We start from the raw sequence: 20,302 nt of genomic DNA, 5'->3' as shown, positions 1-20,302 counted from the left end.
GCTTTGAGAAAACGCGAAAAGTAAAAACGTAGAAACGTGCGCCTTAAGCGGGAATCGATTGGTATGACTTTTATTAGCGATTGGCGTGCACGTTTTTGCGCAATGTGCAAAAACGTGCGTTTTTGGGGCCATCGGGAACGCATTGGGAGAACTTTGGGGCCTCACCACTCGCACACCGTTACTCGAAAAATTCTGAACCGATTTAGAAAGTTGTAGGCCCTGAATTTAACTAAAGTCCTGTGGATTTTCAGAGCGATGGCACAAATAGTTTTTGATTTCCAAACTAATGGGGAACTCATTTTCCCATGTATTTCTATGGCCCCATTCAAAGCGGATGGGAATATGTCGAGAAAAAAGACAAAATTCACCTTTTTTCTGAGTCACGTATCTTTCTCATACTTGCACGTAGAAATGTCATTCAAACTTCAAAACGGGGGAAAACTTCTCTTCTCTCTCCAAACCTGAAACAGTTTTTTCCTAAGATGTACAGTTTTCAAGATATGAGCGCTCAAGCGAGGACTGGAAATCACTTTTTTGTCAAATTTAGAGTGAAGCTCTAATTTTTTAGTTAGTTAGTTTAGTTTGAGTGAGAGAAACAGTCAAAAAATGACCTTATTTTTTATTTGTAACTCGAGCTCACGGCCAAACCGTGAAAGCTAGAAAGATCATTTTTGGTCAGAATGTAGACATAGATGTTGGGATTCATAAAATGTGACTTTGACAGGCGGGGTATGCACAAAATTTAAACGGGGGGGCTAACAGCCACGCAAATTCCTGCCTCGGTCTCCATTGACTGCATGTAATAAAATGTTTTCTTCAAAAAAATCTCACTTTGTTTTCGAATTGCCGTTACTCAGACATTTTAAGGAATATCTGAATACTTTTGATTGAATTAATTTTGAATTAATTGTGTAATTTTGGCGCAATTTATGGCATTCCTTCGGCAATTAATACAGCCCGAACTGTAACGTGCACCCAGGTGTGTTATACATCAAAATGTGCGTCTCCATCCTGCGACGATGCCCATTACTTTTCTCTTTCAAAGGCGTTATTGTGGCGACGCTAGATGCCAAAAAGCGCGCCCCCCCTTCATCTGATTGGTTCAGACAGAAAAAACTTTGTGCCTCAAGCCCCACAATACGGTTTGACGTACATAAACGTAAATCGGTACACACCTGTATCATGTCGCAACTTAAAGAAAAGTCTCTTGGCGCCATGGCGGAAACCGAACAGGAAGTCGGCCATTTTGAACATTCTGAATTAATCGCATAATTTTGGAGCAATTTATGCCATTCCTTCGACAGTTAATACGGCCCGAACCGTAACGTGCACCCAGGTGTGTTATACATCAAAATGTGCGTCTCCATCCTGCGACTAGACGCGAAAAAGCGCGCGTCCCCTTCATCTGATTGGTCCATATTTGATAGTTCCCCAAAAGTCACCAAATTTTGCATGCCAGCCAGGCCTGGTGATAAATTTGATATTTCATGGTTTGCATTAATGGGCGTGGCCTAACGGCTCAACAGCGCCCCCTAGAATACTTTTCTCTGCCATAACTTTTGAATGGTTTGACATAAAGAGTCGTGGGTGGTGTCATCGGACTCGGTATTGAGTCCTTGACCATAATTGGTAAAAAATAACCCCGCCTCTTCTTCTGATTGGTTGTCACCATTTTCTGCTATAACTTTTGAATGGTTTGACATAAAGACTCGTGGGTTGTGTCATCAGACTCTGTATTGAGTCCTTGACCTTAGTTGGCCTGAATTAGCCCCGCCCCTTCTTCTGATTGGTTGGCCCTATTATCTGCTATAACTTTTGACTGATTTGACATAGGAAGTCGTGGCTGGTGTCATTTCTGATATGCTTATGGGGGGCGGTGGCCGTGAGTGCGAAGGCCCATTCATCGCTGCTTGCAGCTTTAATTTTATTTGTATTTGAGTTCAGGCTGGAATTTAAAACCAGGTTTTCCACCTGACGAACGGATGTTTCTCATCAATGGCTGGACACAGGTCTGTTAACGACGCGGCCATTTGTAAAGTGGGCATTTCTAGTAGAAGTGGGCGTTTTCAGAAGTAAAGTAGGCGTTTCCAAAAGTAAAATGGGAGTTTCCAGAAGTAAGGGGGGATTTTTTAGAGGAAAGGTGGGCATTTTCCGGAAATAAAGTGACCCATTTTTAAAAGGTGGGCGCTTTAAGATCTAAGTTGGGCATTTCCAAAGTAAGGTGGGAGCTTTCAGAAATAAAGTGGGTGTTTCCAGAAGTAAGGTGGGCGTTTTTATAAGTAAAGTGGATGTTTTCATTAGTAAAGTGGGTGTTTTCATAAGTGGGAGTTTCCAGAAGTAAGTTGGGCGTTTTTAGAGGAAAGGTTGCAGTAAAGTAAAGTCGATATTCCTGCAAGAGTCTGCTCAAGTGGACCTAAACCAGAGATGCTCCATGTTTCCCATCGCGGTCCTGACCACAAAGAAACAGGAGAAATAGAAGAGTTGCCATATTTGACTGCAGTTGGTCACTTTAGTACAACTGCAATCTTTGATTCATACAAAAAACTGAGAATGTTAATCAAGGTCCTTTAAAATTCTCCAATAACTCCAGAGTTGAAGTTTCCAGTATTTTATATAAACGGCTAGAACATTGCTGATACTGATTTAATTCTGGGTGTTTATCAATAATCAACTATCGTCTCTTAAACTGAGGAACGTTCATGTGAACCCCGTTGGCCCAGACGCTGCGGGCGTGTCAGCGATGTGCTCTGGTTGTTTTGAAGATGTTTGGTGTCTGGATAATTAAAGCTGCTTGTTTTCTCCTGTCTTCTATATGTTCACTTTGTTTTATCCTCCAGTATCACGCGAGCGACCGCAGCGCCCCCCCCCTCTCCGTCCTCAGGGCCACATGTGGTAGACGTTTGGCGGGAAACCCCCCCCATCCCTCTGATCAACACAAACATGTCCTGCTCTGTTGTTGTTGGGAAAACAAAACTCCCCGCAGGTTTTATTGGTTACGTCTTCTGTGTTTGTGCAGCCGAGGCTTTTATTTCATTATATTCTTATTCACCAAGGAAAGTTCAACTGCAGTCAAATTACAACCAGCACGTGGAAGAAGTTAGACTTGTGGTTCTGGAGATCAGTTTTTTGTGGTTCCTGGTTTTGTCTCGGTCTCGGACTCTGATAACTGAGATCCGTTACCATGGTGACAGAATCTGTTATCAGCAGTTCTTCCTCTTGTTAATGTGCAGTTTTGTAAACTATTTGTATTTTACATCTGATTTAATGTTTTGGTGCATCTGCATGTTTGTCTGTATTTAATTACAGTTTTGTGTTTATAGCTTATGGAGGATTTTTAGTGCCAAAATTAAATAAATAAATAAATACATAATTCATTAATTAAAATGGGAATTAAATATATCATTAATTAATTAAATGTGTCATTAATTGTTTAAATATGTCATTAATTAATTAAAGTTGGAATTAAATATATAATTAATTAATAAAATGTATAATTAATTAAAATTTGAATTAAATATGTAATTAATTAATTAAAATACGAATTAAATATATCATTAATTAATTTAATGTGTCAATAATTATTTAAATGTGTCATTAATTAATTAAAATGGGAATTAAATATATAATTAATGAATTAAATGTATCATAAATTAAAATTTGAATTAAATATGTAATTAATTAATTAAAATACAATTTATTTATTTTTTAAATAATAAAAAAAAAATATATATATATATATATATATATAATTATTTCAGTATCTAATTAATTAATGACACATTTAATTAATTAAATACTTTTGGATACTTTTTTCTACCTTTCTTTTTTCCCCATTGTACCAAGCTGGTACCTAACCGTGCCTCCTGTGTACCGTTACACCCCCATGTATGCAAAGGTCAATTACGCTCCCCCAAAATTTTTAGCACCAGTTGCCACTGGAATTCCAAATTAAAAACCATCATGTAATCGTGGCCACTGAAGCCTCCGGGCCCCTCCCCCTCCCTCTCTGCTGTGCTTCAGCTTTTCCTGTGAAGTGAGACTTTTCTGATCCCCTCAGTCGTGTCTCCTGATCGATACAGAAACGGCCGCCGGTGTCGGAGGCCAAAGGTCTACGGCTCTAAGGCCACATTTCCACATAACCGGGTATTTACAAAAATGAGATATTTCCCCCTCTACGTTTTGAAAAATACCATCATTTCCAGGAACCTGCATAAATATCTGATAAGGTGCTATGAGCAGCCAAACCTACAGGGGGCAGTGTAACGAGAAGATAAAGTCATGCTAGCCAATCAGAATCCTGGAAAAAAACATCAACAAATGACACGAGTAACTTCCAGTTACTTCCAAGATGAACGAGAGTCTTTCGTTTGGAGTGACAGAGAAGTGGAGTTACTTCTCGACATTTGGACTTTTTTCTCGACATTTCGACTTTTTTTCTTGAATTTCTTCTCAAAATGTCAACTTTTTTCTCAAAATTTCAACTTTTTTCTCAAAATTTCAACTTTTTTCTCGAGTTTTCCTCAAAATTTCGACTTTCTTCTCAAAATTTCGACTTTTTGCTTAAAATTTAATTTTTTTTTTACTTTTCTCTCAAAATTTCAACTTTTTTCTCAAAATTTCGACTTTCTTCTCGACATTTTACTTTTTTCTCAAAATTTCAACTTTTTTCTCAAAACTTTGTCTTTTTTCTCGACATTTCGTCTTTTTTCTGAAAATTTCTGAAAATTTCTCAAAAACGGATACCTGCATAAATAGATGTTAAGGTGCTATGAGCAGCCAAACCTACAGGGGGCAGTGTAACAAGAAGATAAAGTCATGCTAGCCAATCAGAATCCTGGAAAAAAACATCAACAAATGACACGAGTAACTTCCAGTTACTTCCAAGATGAACGAGAGTCTTTGGTTTGGAGTGACAGAGAAGTGGAGTTACTTTTAAGTGTGACGTTAGAATATAAAACAGGTAAAATACAAGAAAATATTGACGGTGGCCAAACACATTGTAAACACAGGTGTCACTCATGACGCTGGTGACGTTTCTGTCGTATAATGTGACGTTCTGAAGCCTAAATGTCCGTTTCTCTCCGTTTTCAAGCAAACGTGAAGACGGAGTTTTAGCAAATCTCCACTTTGGCCGGAGTTTTCAGAAATTATGGTTTTTGGAGACTTTGAGCTTCGTTTTCGTGTAAACGAACGGCCAAAACGCATGAAAACACCACCGTTTTTGCTACGTGGAAACGGGGCCTTAAGCTACAGAGTAAATTCATAACCTCCATCTGAGCAGCAGTTCGTGGGTCGGTTTCGAGATGTTTCTCCGTTAATGCGTCCCAGGGCGGCCGGGCCGAGCTCCACTTCCTGTTTCTGGGTAGGCGGAGCGCCGGTGTGGTCCTGCCGACTCAGCACCGCCGTGACCTCCGACCCGTCGCAGCTACGTGGTCGGTAGCTGCTGCAGAACTCGGGAGGTGGTTTACGCTTCTCCAGGCTTTTATTTGTGAGAGTTTTGGTTCTGAAACGACGTGACGGGCCGCTCTGGGCCGTTCTGGGCCGCAGCCACGCCTCGGTGTGATTTGTTGGTATCTGAGAGTGAAACCCCGGCGGGAGGTTAACTAGCTGCAGATGTGTCTCTGATCCAGCTCTCTCTGTTTCTCTGCAGGATGTCGGTGAAGCTGCGGTTCGAGTCTTCGGGAGAGGGCGGTTCGGTCCGGAGGAGCCGCTCCTTCACCGGGTTCAGCTCCTTGACCGGCCGGCAGCGGTGAGTCGGGGAGGGAATCTGACCAGCAACCTTTTACAGTCTTTAGAGACACAAACACAAGGGAGAACTAACCAGGGGCCTCATTTATGAAAGAGTGTGTAGGATTCATACTAAAAGTGCACGTAAACCCAAAAGCCGAAAATGGCGGGCGCAAAAAAAAATCTGGATTTGTGCACGCACACTTGCACGCAATGTTCGCTTTATAAATCACTGTCCAGCTGGAAGGTAGGTGAATTTGCCTCATATCCCGCCCTCTACACGCCCACTTTTTACCATAAATGGGCAATGCAAAGTAGTTCATGACTGTATTTGCATATGAATGATCCTGCTGAGCATGCACAGCGGCTCCTGCAGCCTGTTTGGGCGTCAGGATGAACGAGACGTGTCGAGCCACCGTGCCACTAAATTTCACGGAGACTGAGATGGAGATGTTGTGGATGAGGTGGAGGACAGGAAAACCACATTATTTGGTGGTCACAGTAAAAGTATAAATAGTATATAAATAGTATAAAATAAAGCGAGTGAGTGGCAGCACGTCCTTGCTGCGCTAAACGCTGTGAGTGCCACGGATCAAGGGCGCAATTTCCACTGGGGACAGGGGGGACATGTCCCCCTCACTTTTCAAAATCATGTTTTTGTCCCCCCCCCCACTTTTTACAGTTTAAAAACTAACGGTAGGCTCAGCCTTTAATTGCAAATCATCAAGACACTGTGCGAAGGCGATGCGAAAACGGCACGGCAGCCCCGCTCCCCCTCACCCCCCCACCCATCTATCTATCCGTCCGTCCATCCTCCATCCATCATCCATCTTTTCATCCATCTGTCCGTCCGTCCGTCCGTCCGTCCGGGACAAATCCGGGTTGAATGGGACAAAAGAAGAAGAAGTATCTCCGGGCAGATTCTTTCCCCGTCCCGTCGCCGTGGTGATCAGATCTCCCGGGGGACGGACTCTCCTCATGACCGACTCCAGGACGGACGGAGGAGCAGATCTGGTTTGTGAATGAAGGAGAAACAACAAACAAACGCAGCGTCAGTCTCACGAGACGGAGAGAGAACAAGATGTCACGTTATCAAAACACACGGCGGCTTCCTGTTGGCATGCTGGGATATTTACACACACACACACACACGCACACACACGCACACACACACACACACACACACACACACACACACACACACACACACACACACACACACACACACACACACACACACACACACACACACACACACACACACACACACACACACACACACATATTATGAAACGGGTTGCCGTGAGCGAAGTTTATGGAGATGGGATATCTAAACGTGATATATAAAATTATATACATAAACGATTTACATTTTTTTGGTAGTTGTTTACACTTGTTTGCTATTTATTTAGTTATTATGGACTTGTAACATCCAGATTATTAAAGATTGGCTTATATGCGTTGTATGATGCATAGCAAATAAAAATACAGGCAGTTTAGCATGCAGAAATGTAAAAATATGCTCAAACCTAAGTCCGATGACACCACCCACGACTCTCTATGTCAAACCATTCAAAAGTTATGGCAGAAAGTAGGAACTATCAAATATGGACCAATCAGATGAAGGGTGGGTGCACTTTTTGGCGTCTATCGTCGCCACGGTAACGCTTTTGACTGAGAAAAGTAATGCACGTCCTCGCAGGATGGAGACGCACATTTTGATGTATAACACACCTGGGTGCACGTTACGGTTCTGGACGTATTAACGGCCGAAGGAATGGCCTAAATTGCGCCAAAATTATACGATTAATTCAAAATGGCCGACCCCCTGTTGGGTTTCGGCCATGGCACCAAGAGACTTTTCTTTAAGTTGTGACATGATACAGGTGTGTACTGATTTTCGTGCATGTACGTCAAACCGTATTGTGGGGCTTGAGGCACAAAGTTTTCAAGGGGGCGCTGTTGAGCCATTAGGCCACGCCCATTAATGCAAACCATTAAATCAAATTTTTCACCAGGCCTGGCTTGGTGCAAAATTTGGTGACTTTTGGGGCACGTTTAGGGGGAAAAAAGGCCTTCATTTCATCAGGAAAAGAAAAAAAAAGAAAGAAAAAATAATAATTCCTACAGATACAATAGGGCCATCGCACTGTAAGTGCTCGGGCCCTAATAATCTACCAAATCTACCAAACTAACTCAATTTTTGTGTAATGCTTAGCAAACTTAACTTCCATTCAGCTTCCAGCATCTTCTGTTCCTCCAGTTTCTGCAGAAAACCTGCGGTGACATCAGCAGCTCAACAGAGCTAATTGCCCTCTTGTGGTCAGAGGTGGTACTGGTGGGAAATGGTTTTCTCGGTAGAAATGGTTTTTAGAAGCCTATGGAGGTAGATTTGTTTCTTTATTATTCAATAAAAAAAAAGATTACTTCAATAAAAAAATATATTTTCAATTAAAAAAATGTCACTTCAATCAAAAAAATGTATTCCAATCAAAGAAAAAAGTGTTTGAATGCAAAAGAATATTTCAGACTAAAAAAAAATGCACTTGAACAATGTTTTTATTAGACTGGAAATGTTTTCTTTGATAGAAGAAGTTTTTTTGTTTGAAGCTACTTTTTTGATTGAAGTAGTGTTGTTTTGTGTTTGGGCCATTTTATAGGTAGGACATTTGTGTCTTTATCATTTAATCAAATAATAAGTTGCTTCTCAAAGAAAAAAATATTTTCAATGAAAAAAAATCACTTCAATAAAAAAAAACTTTTTCAATCAAAGAAAAAAAGTGTTTGAATGCAAATAAATATTTGAGACCCAAAAAATTGCATTCAAACACTATTTTTATTTTCTCTTTCTTGGCTAAGCACTTTTTTGAAGCACATGACAGCAACCCAGGTTCACTTATGGTTGAAGGACTAGAAAGTATTCAAAAAAACATTAGAGGTGGTGACAGACTCAATTACTTCTGCAGAGAAAGACCTTTTATATTTACCAAATGAAAGCCACTATCTATCCAGGTTTAAATGAAGACAGTCCTTTTTTGTAACTTTTTTTCATTACAGATAGTGTTCTTTCTTCTCCTATTTCCAGTATTTAATTGTTTAACAATTGGTGGAGCCATTTATTGGTCATTATCTGTTATTTATCTTGTTTCCATTTGTCCTCCCACCTACCCAGGTGATTTCAATCATCCCATTTAAGGAGAATCAATGTGTTGAGTATTACACCCTGAGGAAGCTGTGGCCCAAACGCGTGGGCTGTAACCCACTTTTTAAAATCTTTCTACATGAAATAAAGGCTTTTTATATTTGAAGAAGAGTGCCTTGGATTTTTCTTTTTGACATCCTTTTTCCCACCAAAGAGCAACTTTGTCACATCATTTAGATGAGCCTTCTGAGCACTCTGGACTTTCTTTTTTGTTTGGATACTTTTTTTCTTTGATTGAAATTTTTTTGATTGAATAATTGAATAATTAAGACACAAATCTACCTCCATAGAATCCCCCGTTCCACCGCTCAGCTGATGGTTTATCTGAGTTCAGGTACAGGTCGGTCCTGATGTGAATAAACGGTTGGTGTTTCTGTTTCTCTGCTTCCCTCCAGGTCTTCTGCGCGGAACTCCCTTCGCCTCAAAGCCTTGGCCAGGAGTAAATCTCCCAGGATGCACTTCTCCCCGGGTCGCGGGACGGGCTCTGTCTGGTCCCTGCAGCCGGAGCAGGTGGACCGGGTCTTCCTGGCCCTCAGCCGAGGACTCAAGTGAGGAAACTGTTGGCTGCAGCCGTTAGCTGCAGCGTCTCTGGAGGCCACCGGGGGGCGACACTGAGAGCTTCTCTGACCAACTTCCTGTTCTCTCACCAACTTCCTGTTCTCTGTTCAGGGAATATCTGGAGAGTCACATGACAGAGATGGACTTCCTGTCCTCACAGCAGCGGGAGACGAAGAGGAACTCCAGACTGGTGAGAGACGAGGAAGAATGATGATGATGATGATGATGATGATGATGATGATGATTATAGTGATGATGATGATGATGATGATGATGAAGAAGATTATAGTTATGATGATGAAGATTATAGTGATGATGATGATGATGATGATGATGAAGATTATAGTGATGATGATGATGATGATGATGATGATGAAGATTATAGTGATGATGATGATGAAGATTATAGTGATGATGATGATGATGATGATGATGATGATGAAGAAGATTATAGTGATGATGATGATGAAGATTATAGTGATGATGAAGATGATGATGATGATGAAGATTATAGTGATGATGATCATGATGATTATAGTGATGATGATGATGATGATGAAGATTATAGTGATGATGATGATGATGATGAAGATTATAGTGATGATGATGATGATGATGAAGATTATAGTGATGATGATGATGATGATGATGATGATGATGAAGATTATAGTGATGATGATGATGATGATGATGAAGATTATAGTGATGATGATGATGATGATGATGAAGATGATTATAGTGATGATGATGAAGATTATAGTGATGATGATGATGATGATGAAGATTATAGTGATGATGAAGATGATCATGATGATTATAGTGATGATGATGATGATGAAGATTATAGTGATGATGATGATGAAGATTATAGTGATGATGATGATGATGAAGATTATAGTGATGATGATGATGATGAAGATTATAGTGATGATGATGATGATGATGAAGATTATAGTGATGATGATGATGATGATGAAGATTATAGTGATGATGAAGATGATCATGATGATTATAGTGATGATGATGATGATGAAGATTATAGTGATGATGATGATGAAGATTATAGTGATGATGATGATGATGATGAAGATTATAGTGATGATGATGATGATGATGAAGATTATAGTGATGATGATGATGATGATGATGATGATGATGAAGATTATAGTGATGATGATGATGAAGATTATAGTGATGATGATGATGAAGATGATTATAGTGATGATGATGAAGATTATAGTGATGATGATGATGAAGATTATAGTGATGATGAAGATGATGATGATGATGAAGATTATAGTGATGATGATGATGATCATGATGATTATAGTGATGATGATGATGATCATGATGATTATAGTGATGATGATGATGATGATGAAGATTATAGTGATGATGATGATGATGATGAAGATTATAGTGATGATGATGATGATGATGATGAAGATTATAGTGATGATGATGATGATGATGATGATGATGATTATAGTGATGATGATGAAGATTATAGTGATGATGATGATGATGAAGATTATAGTGATGATGATGATGATGATGATGATGATGATGATGAAGATTATAGTGATGATGATGATGATATTGATGAAGATGATGAAGATGATGATGATGAGGATGATGAAGATGATGATGATGGTGATGATGATGAAGATTATAGTGATGATGATGATGATGATGAAGATTATAGTGATGATGATGATGATGATGATGATGATGAAGATTATAGTGATGATGATGATGATATTGATGAAGATGATGAAGATGATGATGATGAGGATGATGAAGATGATGATGATATTGATGAAGATGATGATGGAGATTATAGTGATGGTAATGATGATGAAGATTATAGTGATGATGATGATGATGATGAAGATTATAGTGATGACGATGATGATGATGAAGATTATAGTGATGATGATGATGATGAAGATTATAGTGATGATGATGATGAAGATTATAGTTATGATGATGATGAAGATGAAGATTATAGTGATGATGATGATGAAGAGTTCTCTCCTCTCGTTTCAGGCGTTCCTCTACGACCTGGAGAAGGTAAATGTTTCCACACACTGTTCTCACTTCAACCTAATTGATTATGTAGCAAAACCACTTCTGACCACCGGGGGGCAGAACCTGGACCAGAACCTGGACCTCCGGGGGGGTTCCGGACCCCATCTGGAACACGGCACCACCCGGTCTGAAGAAGGAGCCCTCCTCAGGTCCGGTCCTCCTCCGAGGACCGGACCTGAGGAGGACCAGCCTACGACCTAGACGCCGTCATCCAGGTCCCGGGAACCGGACCTCCTTAGTCCTGGTTCCATCCGGAGCATGGGGGAGCGTCTCGTCTCTCCTCCGGTGGTCTGGGTCTTCTGTCCTCTGTACTAAAACATGTGGTGCTTTTATACTAGCACCTACTCAGCGTGACTCGTCTCGCCTCCACCCTTGTCTTCGTTTGTTTTAGACACCCAGATCAGAAGTAGGAGGTTAGAGAAGCTGCTGAGACGTATTTGATTGTGTATCTAAACAGAGGAGACAACAACACTAAAGATGTAGAACCTGGAGGAGATGATAGATGTGCTGCTGGATCTGTGGCTTGTGTTCCATATAAAGTTAAAAAATGAGAGTGAGAGAAGCTTCAAGCGGCAACACTTTTTTTTGTTTGTTTGTGTCGGCGCTGCTGAAAAGTGCGTTGGTATCTGAGCAGCTATGAAGTGACAGAGTTCCTGGTAGATCTGGTCGTTCCTTATCGTCCGTCTAGATCCCTTTTTAATTCTTAAATTCTGGAAAAGGCAGTTTCAAGCCAGTTATGTGACTATTTGTATAGAAATGATCTGTTTGAAGTCTTTCAGTCAGGGTTCAGAATGCATCATAGCACAGAGACAGCACTTGTTCGAGTCACGAATGACCTCCTTATGGCCTCAGATAAGGGATTAGTGTCCATACTGGTTCTACTGGACCTCAGTGCTGCTTTTGACACTATAGATCATGGCATTTTACTGCACAGGTTAGAGCATGTTGTTGGGATTAAAGGGACAGCTCTATGTTGGTTTAAATCATACCTATCTGACAGGTTCCAGTTTGTTCATGTACATGAGGTTTCTTCAGAACAGTCAAGGGTCTGTTATGGTGTTCCGCAGGGTTCAGTGCTAGGGCCAATCTTGTTCAGTTTATACATGCAGCCGTTGGGAAGTATAATCCAGAATCACGGCATACAATTTCATTGTTATGCTGATGATACGCAGCTCTATTTGTCTATGAAGCCGGATGAAACAGAACCGTTAGTTAAACTTCAGGCATGTCTTAGGGACATCAAGGACTGGATGTCCAGAAATTTCCTGCTTCTAAATTCAGATAAAACAGAGGTTATCATTCTTGGTCCAGAGCATCTTAGGAAGGGATTAGATGGTGTTGCGATGGCTTCCAGTGCAACTGTGAGAAATCTTGGTGTTATTTTCGATCAGGATTTGTCGTTTAAACCATATGTCAATCAGGTTTGTAAAATAGCCTTTTTCCATCTCCGTAATATTGCAAAGATTAGGAAATTCCTCTCACAGAGTGATGCAGAAAAACTAGTTCATGTGTTTGTATCTTCTAGACTAGATTACTGTAATGTGTTGTTAGCAGGATGTCCAAGTAATTTGCTGAATAGGCTCCAGCTGATCCAGAATGCAGCAGCACGAGTACTGACAGGAATTAGCAGGAGAGACCACGTCTCTCCAGTGTTAGCGTCGCTCCATTGGTTACCCGTAAAATTCAGAATCCAATTTAAAATTTTATTACTTGCGTATAAAGCCCAAAACGGCTTAGCTCCGCATTATTTGCAAGACCTGATAGTGCCTTATGTTCCTGTCAGAGCTCTCCGTTCTCAGAGTGCAGGTTTACTCGTAGTTCCTAGAGTATCTAAATGTAGATTTGGAGGGCGGGCGTTCTGCTATCAGGCGCCACTACTATGGAACCAACTTCCAATCTGGGTTAAGGGGGCTGACACCACCTCCACCTTTAAAACTAAACTTAAAACATTTCTGTTTAGTAAAGCCTATAGTTAGTGTTTAGTAAACCTCTAGCTGGTGTTGGTAAATCTCTAGGTAGTGTAAACTTTAGTGTGTCAGAGTCGCTCCTGTGGTTTCTTGTGCTGGCCCCCCCTTCTCCTCCCTTTTCTCTCTTTTGTCCATGTTGCAGCATCCTTTGCCGGACACCGGAACCTGCAGTGTGGGAGTGAGGGGGGCAGGGTAACGGCCCCTTTTGGGCGGGGGAGAATGTTCGTCCCTCAAGACTCCTCTCCCAGGCCCTGCCCCTTCTCAACCTTTCCCCGACCCTGCACCCCAACCTGGGACTTGATGATTGGGCCGGAGCTTCGGGAGCTGCGTGCTGGCCTGCGGTCCCCACCCCTGGTCATCCCGTTGCTGGCCCCCCCTTCTCCTCCCTTTTCTCTCTTTTGTCCTGCAGGTGGCCGTGGGTGGCTTGTAGCTTGCATTACGGAGCACAAGTCTTTTCCTGACCCTGCACCCCAACCTGGGACTTGCTGATTGGGCCGGAGCTTCGGGAGCTGTGTGCTGGCCTGCGGTCCCCACCCCCGGTCATCCCGTTGCTGCTTCCACCTGCCTGCTGTGCTGTTGCCGTCCCTGACCCACCAGTCTGGCCCTCGGCAGGAGGGTCCCCCCTGATGAGCCTGGTCCTGCTCAAGGTTTCTTCCCTCCTAAAGGGGAGTTTTTCCTTGCCACTGTTTGGCTTAAGGTTTTTCTCCCACTAGGGGAGTTTTTACCTGCCATTGTTTATGTAATAACTGCTCGGGGGTCATGTTCTGGGTATGGGTCTCTGTAAAGCGTCTAGAGACAACTCTGTTGTATTAGACGCTATATAAATAAAATTGAATTGAATTGAATTCTCTCCTCAGCACCAGGTTTATGAACATCTGCACCTCAGAGTTGGATCACCAAACAGACTTCTGCTGCTGTTGCTGGTTGAATAAAATCGCTGCGAGCTGCTCTTGCGCTGATTACCGCTTCCTGACTCAGACGTCTGACTCCAACCCCCCGACCAATCGGTGGCCTGTATTGTGATGACGTCAGATACAGGGCCGACTCAGCTGCTTAGAATCTCAGAAGAGTAGTTACAGAAGAAGTATCTACTCGGCACGCCTCCACCCGTAGTGTAAAAGCGCAAAACGGGGGCGAGTCGAGTCGGGCTGAGTAGGTACTAGTGGAAAAGCGCCAATGGTGTCTTTAAAAGGAGGTGAAGGTCTGGACTTCACTGCCACACTGCTGGTTTCTGCTCACTGTTGGTTTCTGCTCTGGCAGGAGATCCGAGCGCTGGAGCGGCACATCCGGAGACTGGAGTTCCAGATCAGCAAGGTACCTGGGTGATATTTGATGGGTTATAACACAAACGCTCCCCCAGTGATGGTCACTGGAGGTCATTGATGGTTACTGGAGGTCATTGATGGTCACTGGAGGTCATTGATGGTCAGTGATGGTTATTGATGGTCACTGGAGGTCATTGATGGTCATTGATGGTCACTGGAGGTCATTGATGGTCATTGATGGTCACTGGAGGTCATTGATGGTCACTGGAGGTCATTGATGGTCATTGATGGTCACTGGAGGTCATTGATGGTCACTGGAGGTCATTTATGATCACTGGAGGTCATTGATGGTCATTGATGGTCATTGGAGGTCATTGATGGTCATTGATGGTCACTGGAGGTCATTTATGATCATTGATGGTCACTGGAGGTCATTGATGGTCACTGGAGGTCATTGGTGGTCATTGATGGTCATTGATGGTCACTGGAGGTCATTGATGGTCATTGATGGTCATTGATGGTCACTGGAGGTCATTGATGGTCATTGATGGTCACTGGAGGTCCTGCTAACCGTCCCCCGTCCCCCTGCAGGTGGAAGAGCTGTACGAGACGTACGGCGTGCAGTGGCGTCTCTGCCAGGGAGCCCTGAACATGAGGAGAGCTTTCTCTCTGTCTCCGTCCAGCAGAGGATCCAGAGAGAGTCTGGTGGAGTTAGGACGGAGCCACCGGGTCAGCCTGCAGGTGTGGGGCTCGCTCCATCCATCCATCCATCCATCCATCCATCCATCCATCCATCCATCCATCCATCCATCCATCCATCCATCCATCCATCCATCCATCCATCCATCCATCCATCCATCCATCCATCCATCCATCCATCCATCCATCCATCCAGTTTTCTCCTTCCTCCCTCTCTGAAGTCTTATTCTTCTTCTGCAGGAAATGTCGTCCATGGAGGGAGACCTGGAGCGTCTCCTCGGGGAGCTACACATCAGGATGAAGGGTGAGAACCTGCAGCTCCGCCGGCAACTAAACCTCCAACTCTTCCTCTAACTCTTCCTCCAACCTCCTGTCTTTCCTCGCAGGTCTGATCGGCTTCGCTCGGCTCTGCCCCGGCGACCAGTACGAGGTGAGCTGCTCCACCCGCCCGTAGAGGCCTCGGGGTGACGGGTGGAGGTTCGGTGGGTGATGTCATTGTGTCCTGTGGGTGTCACATGACCAGGTGCTGGTGCGGTTGGGCCGGCAGCGCTGGAGGATCCGAGGCAGGATCGAGTCGGACGACACGCAGTCCTGGGAGGAAGAGGAGATCGTCTTCCTCCCTCACATACACCACAACTTTGAGATAAAGGTCAGAGAACACACACACACACACACACACACACACACACACGCGCACGCACGTACGCGCGCGCGCGCACACACACGCACGCACACACACACACACACCTTTACCCGTGAAACTACACAAACTGGAAGGCCTCTCCGCTTACGTGAGGTGGTTTTATTGTGATGTGGAGGTTTGTCACCCCCTGGTGGTCGTTAGAGGAACTGCAGATTTTTCTGCTCTCCACTGTGGACTCAACATCTAGACCAGATGTTACCTGCTGCCATTGCTCCCCTTGGTTAAGTCAAGTTTCTTTATGAAGCACTTTAAAAACAACAACAGCTGACCAAAGTGCTGGACAACGAAAGGAAAACAAAACAGGACGATGTAAAACATAAACCACATAAATAAAATAAAACAATCATGATGAGTTAAATACTGGTGAATAAAAATGAGTTTTGAGACGAGAAAGGGATTAACCTCGGATAAAAGTCTCAACTGGAAGAAAAAAGCAACTGCATTAATTTGTTTCTCCATTTTAAAGTTAGAGTCCAAAACTACACCAAGGTTTTTGGCAGTATCTCTGACATGTGGTTCTAGGTGTTCTAGATCTACGTCTGAGTCACAGGTAGCACTGGGACCAAAAACTAGGACCTCCGTTTTATTTTCATTAAAGTTTAAAAAGTTGGGCAGCTCTGTGGCGTAGTGGGTTAAGCGAGAGGCTCTCTCTTCCGGCTCTCGGCGAATACGGACGCTTTTCTCTCCTCTCCCTTCTTATCTGCTCTGCTACTGCTTTTGTCCTGTCTTGTCCTCAGAGCCTCTCTTTTTCACTCCTCTGAAATTCTACAATCATGGAATTGAGCTGCCGGACGTGGCTGAGGGGATAAGCACGGCGACCAACACGCAGACTTTAACGTTAGGAGAGCAAAACCGCAAGCTGGATGCGATTCTTGAACAGAATCGCAGGCTGGCGGCGGTCTTTGAGCTCATTGGCAAAATGGATAAGACCCTGGAGAAGTTGGAAGCTCGGCTTGGCGGGAATTGATCACAAATTTGTCTGTTTGGAGTCGCCATTGATGAACCAGAGACTAAAAGCAGACGGAAAATTACTGAGTCTGTCTGTTCTTTGCAATATAATTGTTGATTCTATAATCTGGCCTTGACGGAGCGGTTTGGCCGACCGCTCCAGTCACAATCTCTCTGGTGGAATGTAAACAAGTGGCTCTGCCCCCACTAACCCTCCCCTCTCCCAGGAACATCTGTGGACCTGTTTTCAGACCGAGCCGTCTGATAACATCAAGGACATTGGCTGAGGCAGCTCTGAGCGAAGTTCATGGACTCACCGCCACACACACTTGCTGATAACCCTGATAACCACACCTCCCTCATTCTCAACGCCTTCCTGGCTAGTCTTGTGATGATGATGTTAAATTTGTCATGTGCTTTCTGTGCTGAGGTGTTTTTTTTGCACTTTCTCACTGTGTATTTATACACAGTGTGAAGATGCCTTTTTTTTCCCTCCTCCCTCCTCCCATCCCCAATGTCACCCTTTCTCTGCTTTGTTCCGGTTTCGGGTCGCTGCTCGTTTTGGTCGACCGGCCGGCAGCTGAGCAGATTTACTGTACTTGTATTGCTGATTAGTTGTCCTTGAATTGCCCCTCAGGGATGAATAAAGTTTCTCTGAATCTGAATATACTGAGGCTACAGTCCTCTTGCAGTGTTCGCAGGTTCAAATCCTGGCCTGTGCACCTTTGCTGCATGTCATCCCCATTCTCTCTCTCTACCCCCTTCTTGCCTGTAACTTCAATAAAGGGCCACTAGAGCCCAAAAAAATCTTAAAACCAGTACCCAGGTCCAGGTGAGAAGCTCCTGTTTGTTCCAGGTGACGGAGGCCAAGGGTCTGGGCTGGCTGCTGGTCGGCATGGTAACGTGTTTCCTGGTTTGTTCCAGGTGACGGAGGCCAAGGGTCTGGGCTGGCTGCTGGTCGGCATGGTAACGTGTGCCAGTGCTGACTTCTTCGTGGCGAAGCCGCAGCTGATGCTGGTGGACATCACGGAGCTGGGAACCATCAAGCTGCAGCTGGAGGTCACCTGGAAGTATGAACACACACACACACACACACACACATGCATGCAGATGCACACACACACACACACACACACACACACACACACACACACACACACACACACACACACACACACACACACACACACACACACACACACACACACATACATCATCATCATTGGCGATCACTGGAAACCAGTATGATTGTCCTCTTGTCGGTGAGTCTGCTCATCTGTGGGTCTTCAGGTGGCTGTGGAGGCCGATCCTTGATCCATAGTCTCTTGCGCAGTGGGGGCAGATATGACAGCTTGACTGGGTAGTGGTGATGGTGTGTAGAGAGGGTTTTGGTGGCAGATCTCTCCTTCCTTTGTTGCCTCTTGGTTTCTGCGGCACAGTGGACATCCTTCTTCAGCTGCGGTGTGCCTTCATGGACCGTCCTGCTCCACATGTCCCTCCGGAGAGCAACCTCCTCCAAGGTGTTGAGGTTGAAGTGGCATTTCTTCAGGTGGGTTTCTTCTGCCCTCTTTGGGTACGTTTCCCCTCCTTCAGTTGTCCATACAGCATTAGCTTTGGGAGGCGGTTGTCAGGCATGAGTACAACATGGCCTGTCCATGGCAGCTGGTGGCGAATGATGGTTGTGGTGATGTTGGGGATGCTGGCTTCCTTCAGGACGCTGATGTTAGTCCGCCTGTCCTCCCAGCCCATCCTGAGGATCTTTCTGAGACATGGCTGGTGGTACCAGGGCCTTCAGATGTCTGCTGTAGATGGTCCAGCTATCTGCCCTATAGAGCAGAGTGGGCAGAACTACTGCTTGGTAGACAAATAGTTTGGTCTTGACATGGATGTCCCGATTCTCAAAAACCCTCAGCCTAGCAAAAGCTGCGCTGGCACACCCTATGCGATGGTGTATCTCTGGATCAATGACAGTTCTTATGGAAAGAAGACTGCCAAGGTAGGAAAATTGATTTACATTTTCCAATTTTGTCTCCAACATAGATTGTGGGGGGTTGGGGGTCGGGTGTCAGGAGCTGGTTGGTACAGGATCTGAGTTTTCTTGATGTTGATATCAAGTCCCAGGAGTCGGTATGCTCTGGCAAAAGCATCTAGGATGTTCTGGAGGTCAGAATGAGCAACTAGAGCGTTGTCATCTGCGTACTGAAGCTCTGGGATGGAAGAGCTTAGAATCTTGCCCTTTGCCCTAAACCTGTTCAAGTTGAAGAGCCCGCCGTCTATCCTGTACGTTAATTTGACGCCCTCCGGAAGGTTCTGGCTGGTGAGGTGGAGGATGGCTGAGATGAAAATGGTAAACGGGGTTGGTGCAATGATACAGCCCTGCTTTACACCAGTAGCGACGTTGAAGGGAGTTGGTTCAGAGACGCCATTTCCAACCACAGTTGCGGTCATGCCATTGTGCAACAGACGCAACACACACATTCACACACGCACACACATGATGTCCAGGTGGATGGATGGATGGATGGATGGATGGATGGATGGATGGATGGATGGATGGATGGATTTGATTGATTGATTGATTGATGGATGGATGGATGGATGGATTTGATTGATTGATTGATTGATTGATTGATTGATTGATTGATGGATGGATGGAAGGATGGTTGGGTAGATAGACAGACAGACAGACAGACGGATCACGTGACTGTCGTTCTTCTCTGCAGTCCGTTCGACGGCGCCGAGAGGATGAAGCCGCTGTCCGTCAGCCGCCAGTCGGTGTCCAGCAGGAAGAGCTCGGTGTACAGCTGGACGGCGCCGAGCACGCCCTCCTTCACGGAGAAGTACTTCCTGGTCAGTAACCACGGCAACCTGACTTAGTTCTGGGTTCAATCCCCCCGTGACCTCCTCTTCTTCCTCTTCCTCCTCCTCTTCCTCAGTCGATGGTGCGGCAGCTGCAGGACCCGGACGGCTCCCTCCCCTCCCTGTTACCCAGAAGCCACCACAGCAGGGGGGGCGTGTCCCTGATCAGCTACCTGTCTGACCCCGCCCACTCCTCCGCCGGGCCGTACTCCCCCAGGTGAGTGGTGGAGATAGATAGATAGATGGGGGCGGGGCTGCAGGGTGTCCCGGGTCAAAGGTCACT

At 44.3% G+C, this 20,302-nt stretch overlaps 1 protein-coding gene across 2 annotated transcripts in view; it reads left to right on the top strand.

The window, feature by feature from the left end:
- Nucleotides 1–20,302, top strand: part of ripor3 (RIPOR family member 3) — a 71,744-nt gene that overhangs the window by 28,045 nt on the left and 23,397 nt on the right. For both annotated transcript variants that reach the window (XM_061726601.1, XM_061726600.1), the window contains exons 2-13: nt 5,651–5,749; nt 9,325–9,477; nt 9,599–9,677; nt 11,537–11,560; nt 14,806–14,859; nt 15,402–15,551; nt 15,750–15,813; nt 15,896–15,939; nt 16,033–16,158; nt 18,085–18,230; nt 19,884–20,010; nt 20,097–20,236. In XM_061726601.1, coding sequence (XP_061582585.1) covers nt 5,652–5,749; nt 9,325–9,477; nt 9,599–9,677; nt 11,537–11,560; nt 14,806–14,859; nt 15,402–15,551; nt 15,750–15,813; nt 15,896–15,939; nt 16,033–16,158; nt 18,085–18,230; nt 19,884–20,010; nt 20,097–20,236 — 1,205 coding nt within the window. In that variant the 5' untranslated portion in view covers nt 5,651. The remainder of the gene's footprint in view (nt 1–5,650; nt 5,750–9,324; nt 9,478–9,598; nt 9,678–11,536; nt 11,561–14,805; nt 14,860–15,401; nt 15,552–15,749; nt 15,814–15,895; nt 15,940–16,032; nt 16,159–18,084; nt 18,231–19,883; nt 20,011–20,096; nt 20,237–20,302) is intronic.

Source organism: Cololabis saira, chromosome 8 (assembly GCF_033807715.1).
Source record: "Cololabis saira isolate AMF1-May2022 chromosome 8, fColSai1.1, whole genome shotgun sequence".
NCBI classification, from domain to species: Eukaryota; Metazoa; Chordata; class Actinopteri; order Beloniformes; family Belonidae; genus Cololabis; species Cololabis saira.
Note: the sequence above shows the minus strand (reverse complement) of the source record. Positions and strands in the feature narration are given on the sequence as shown.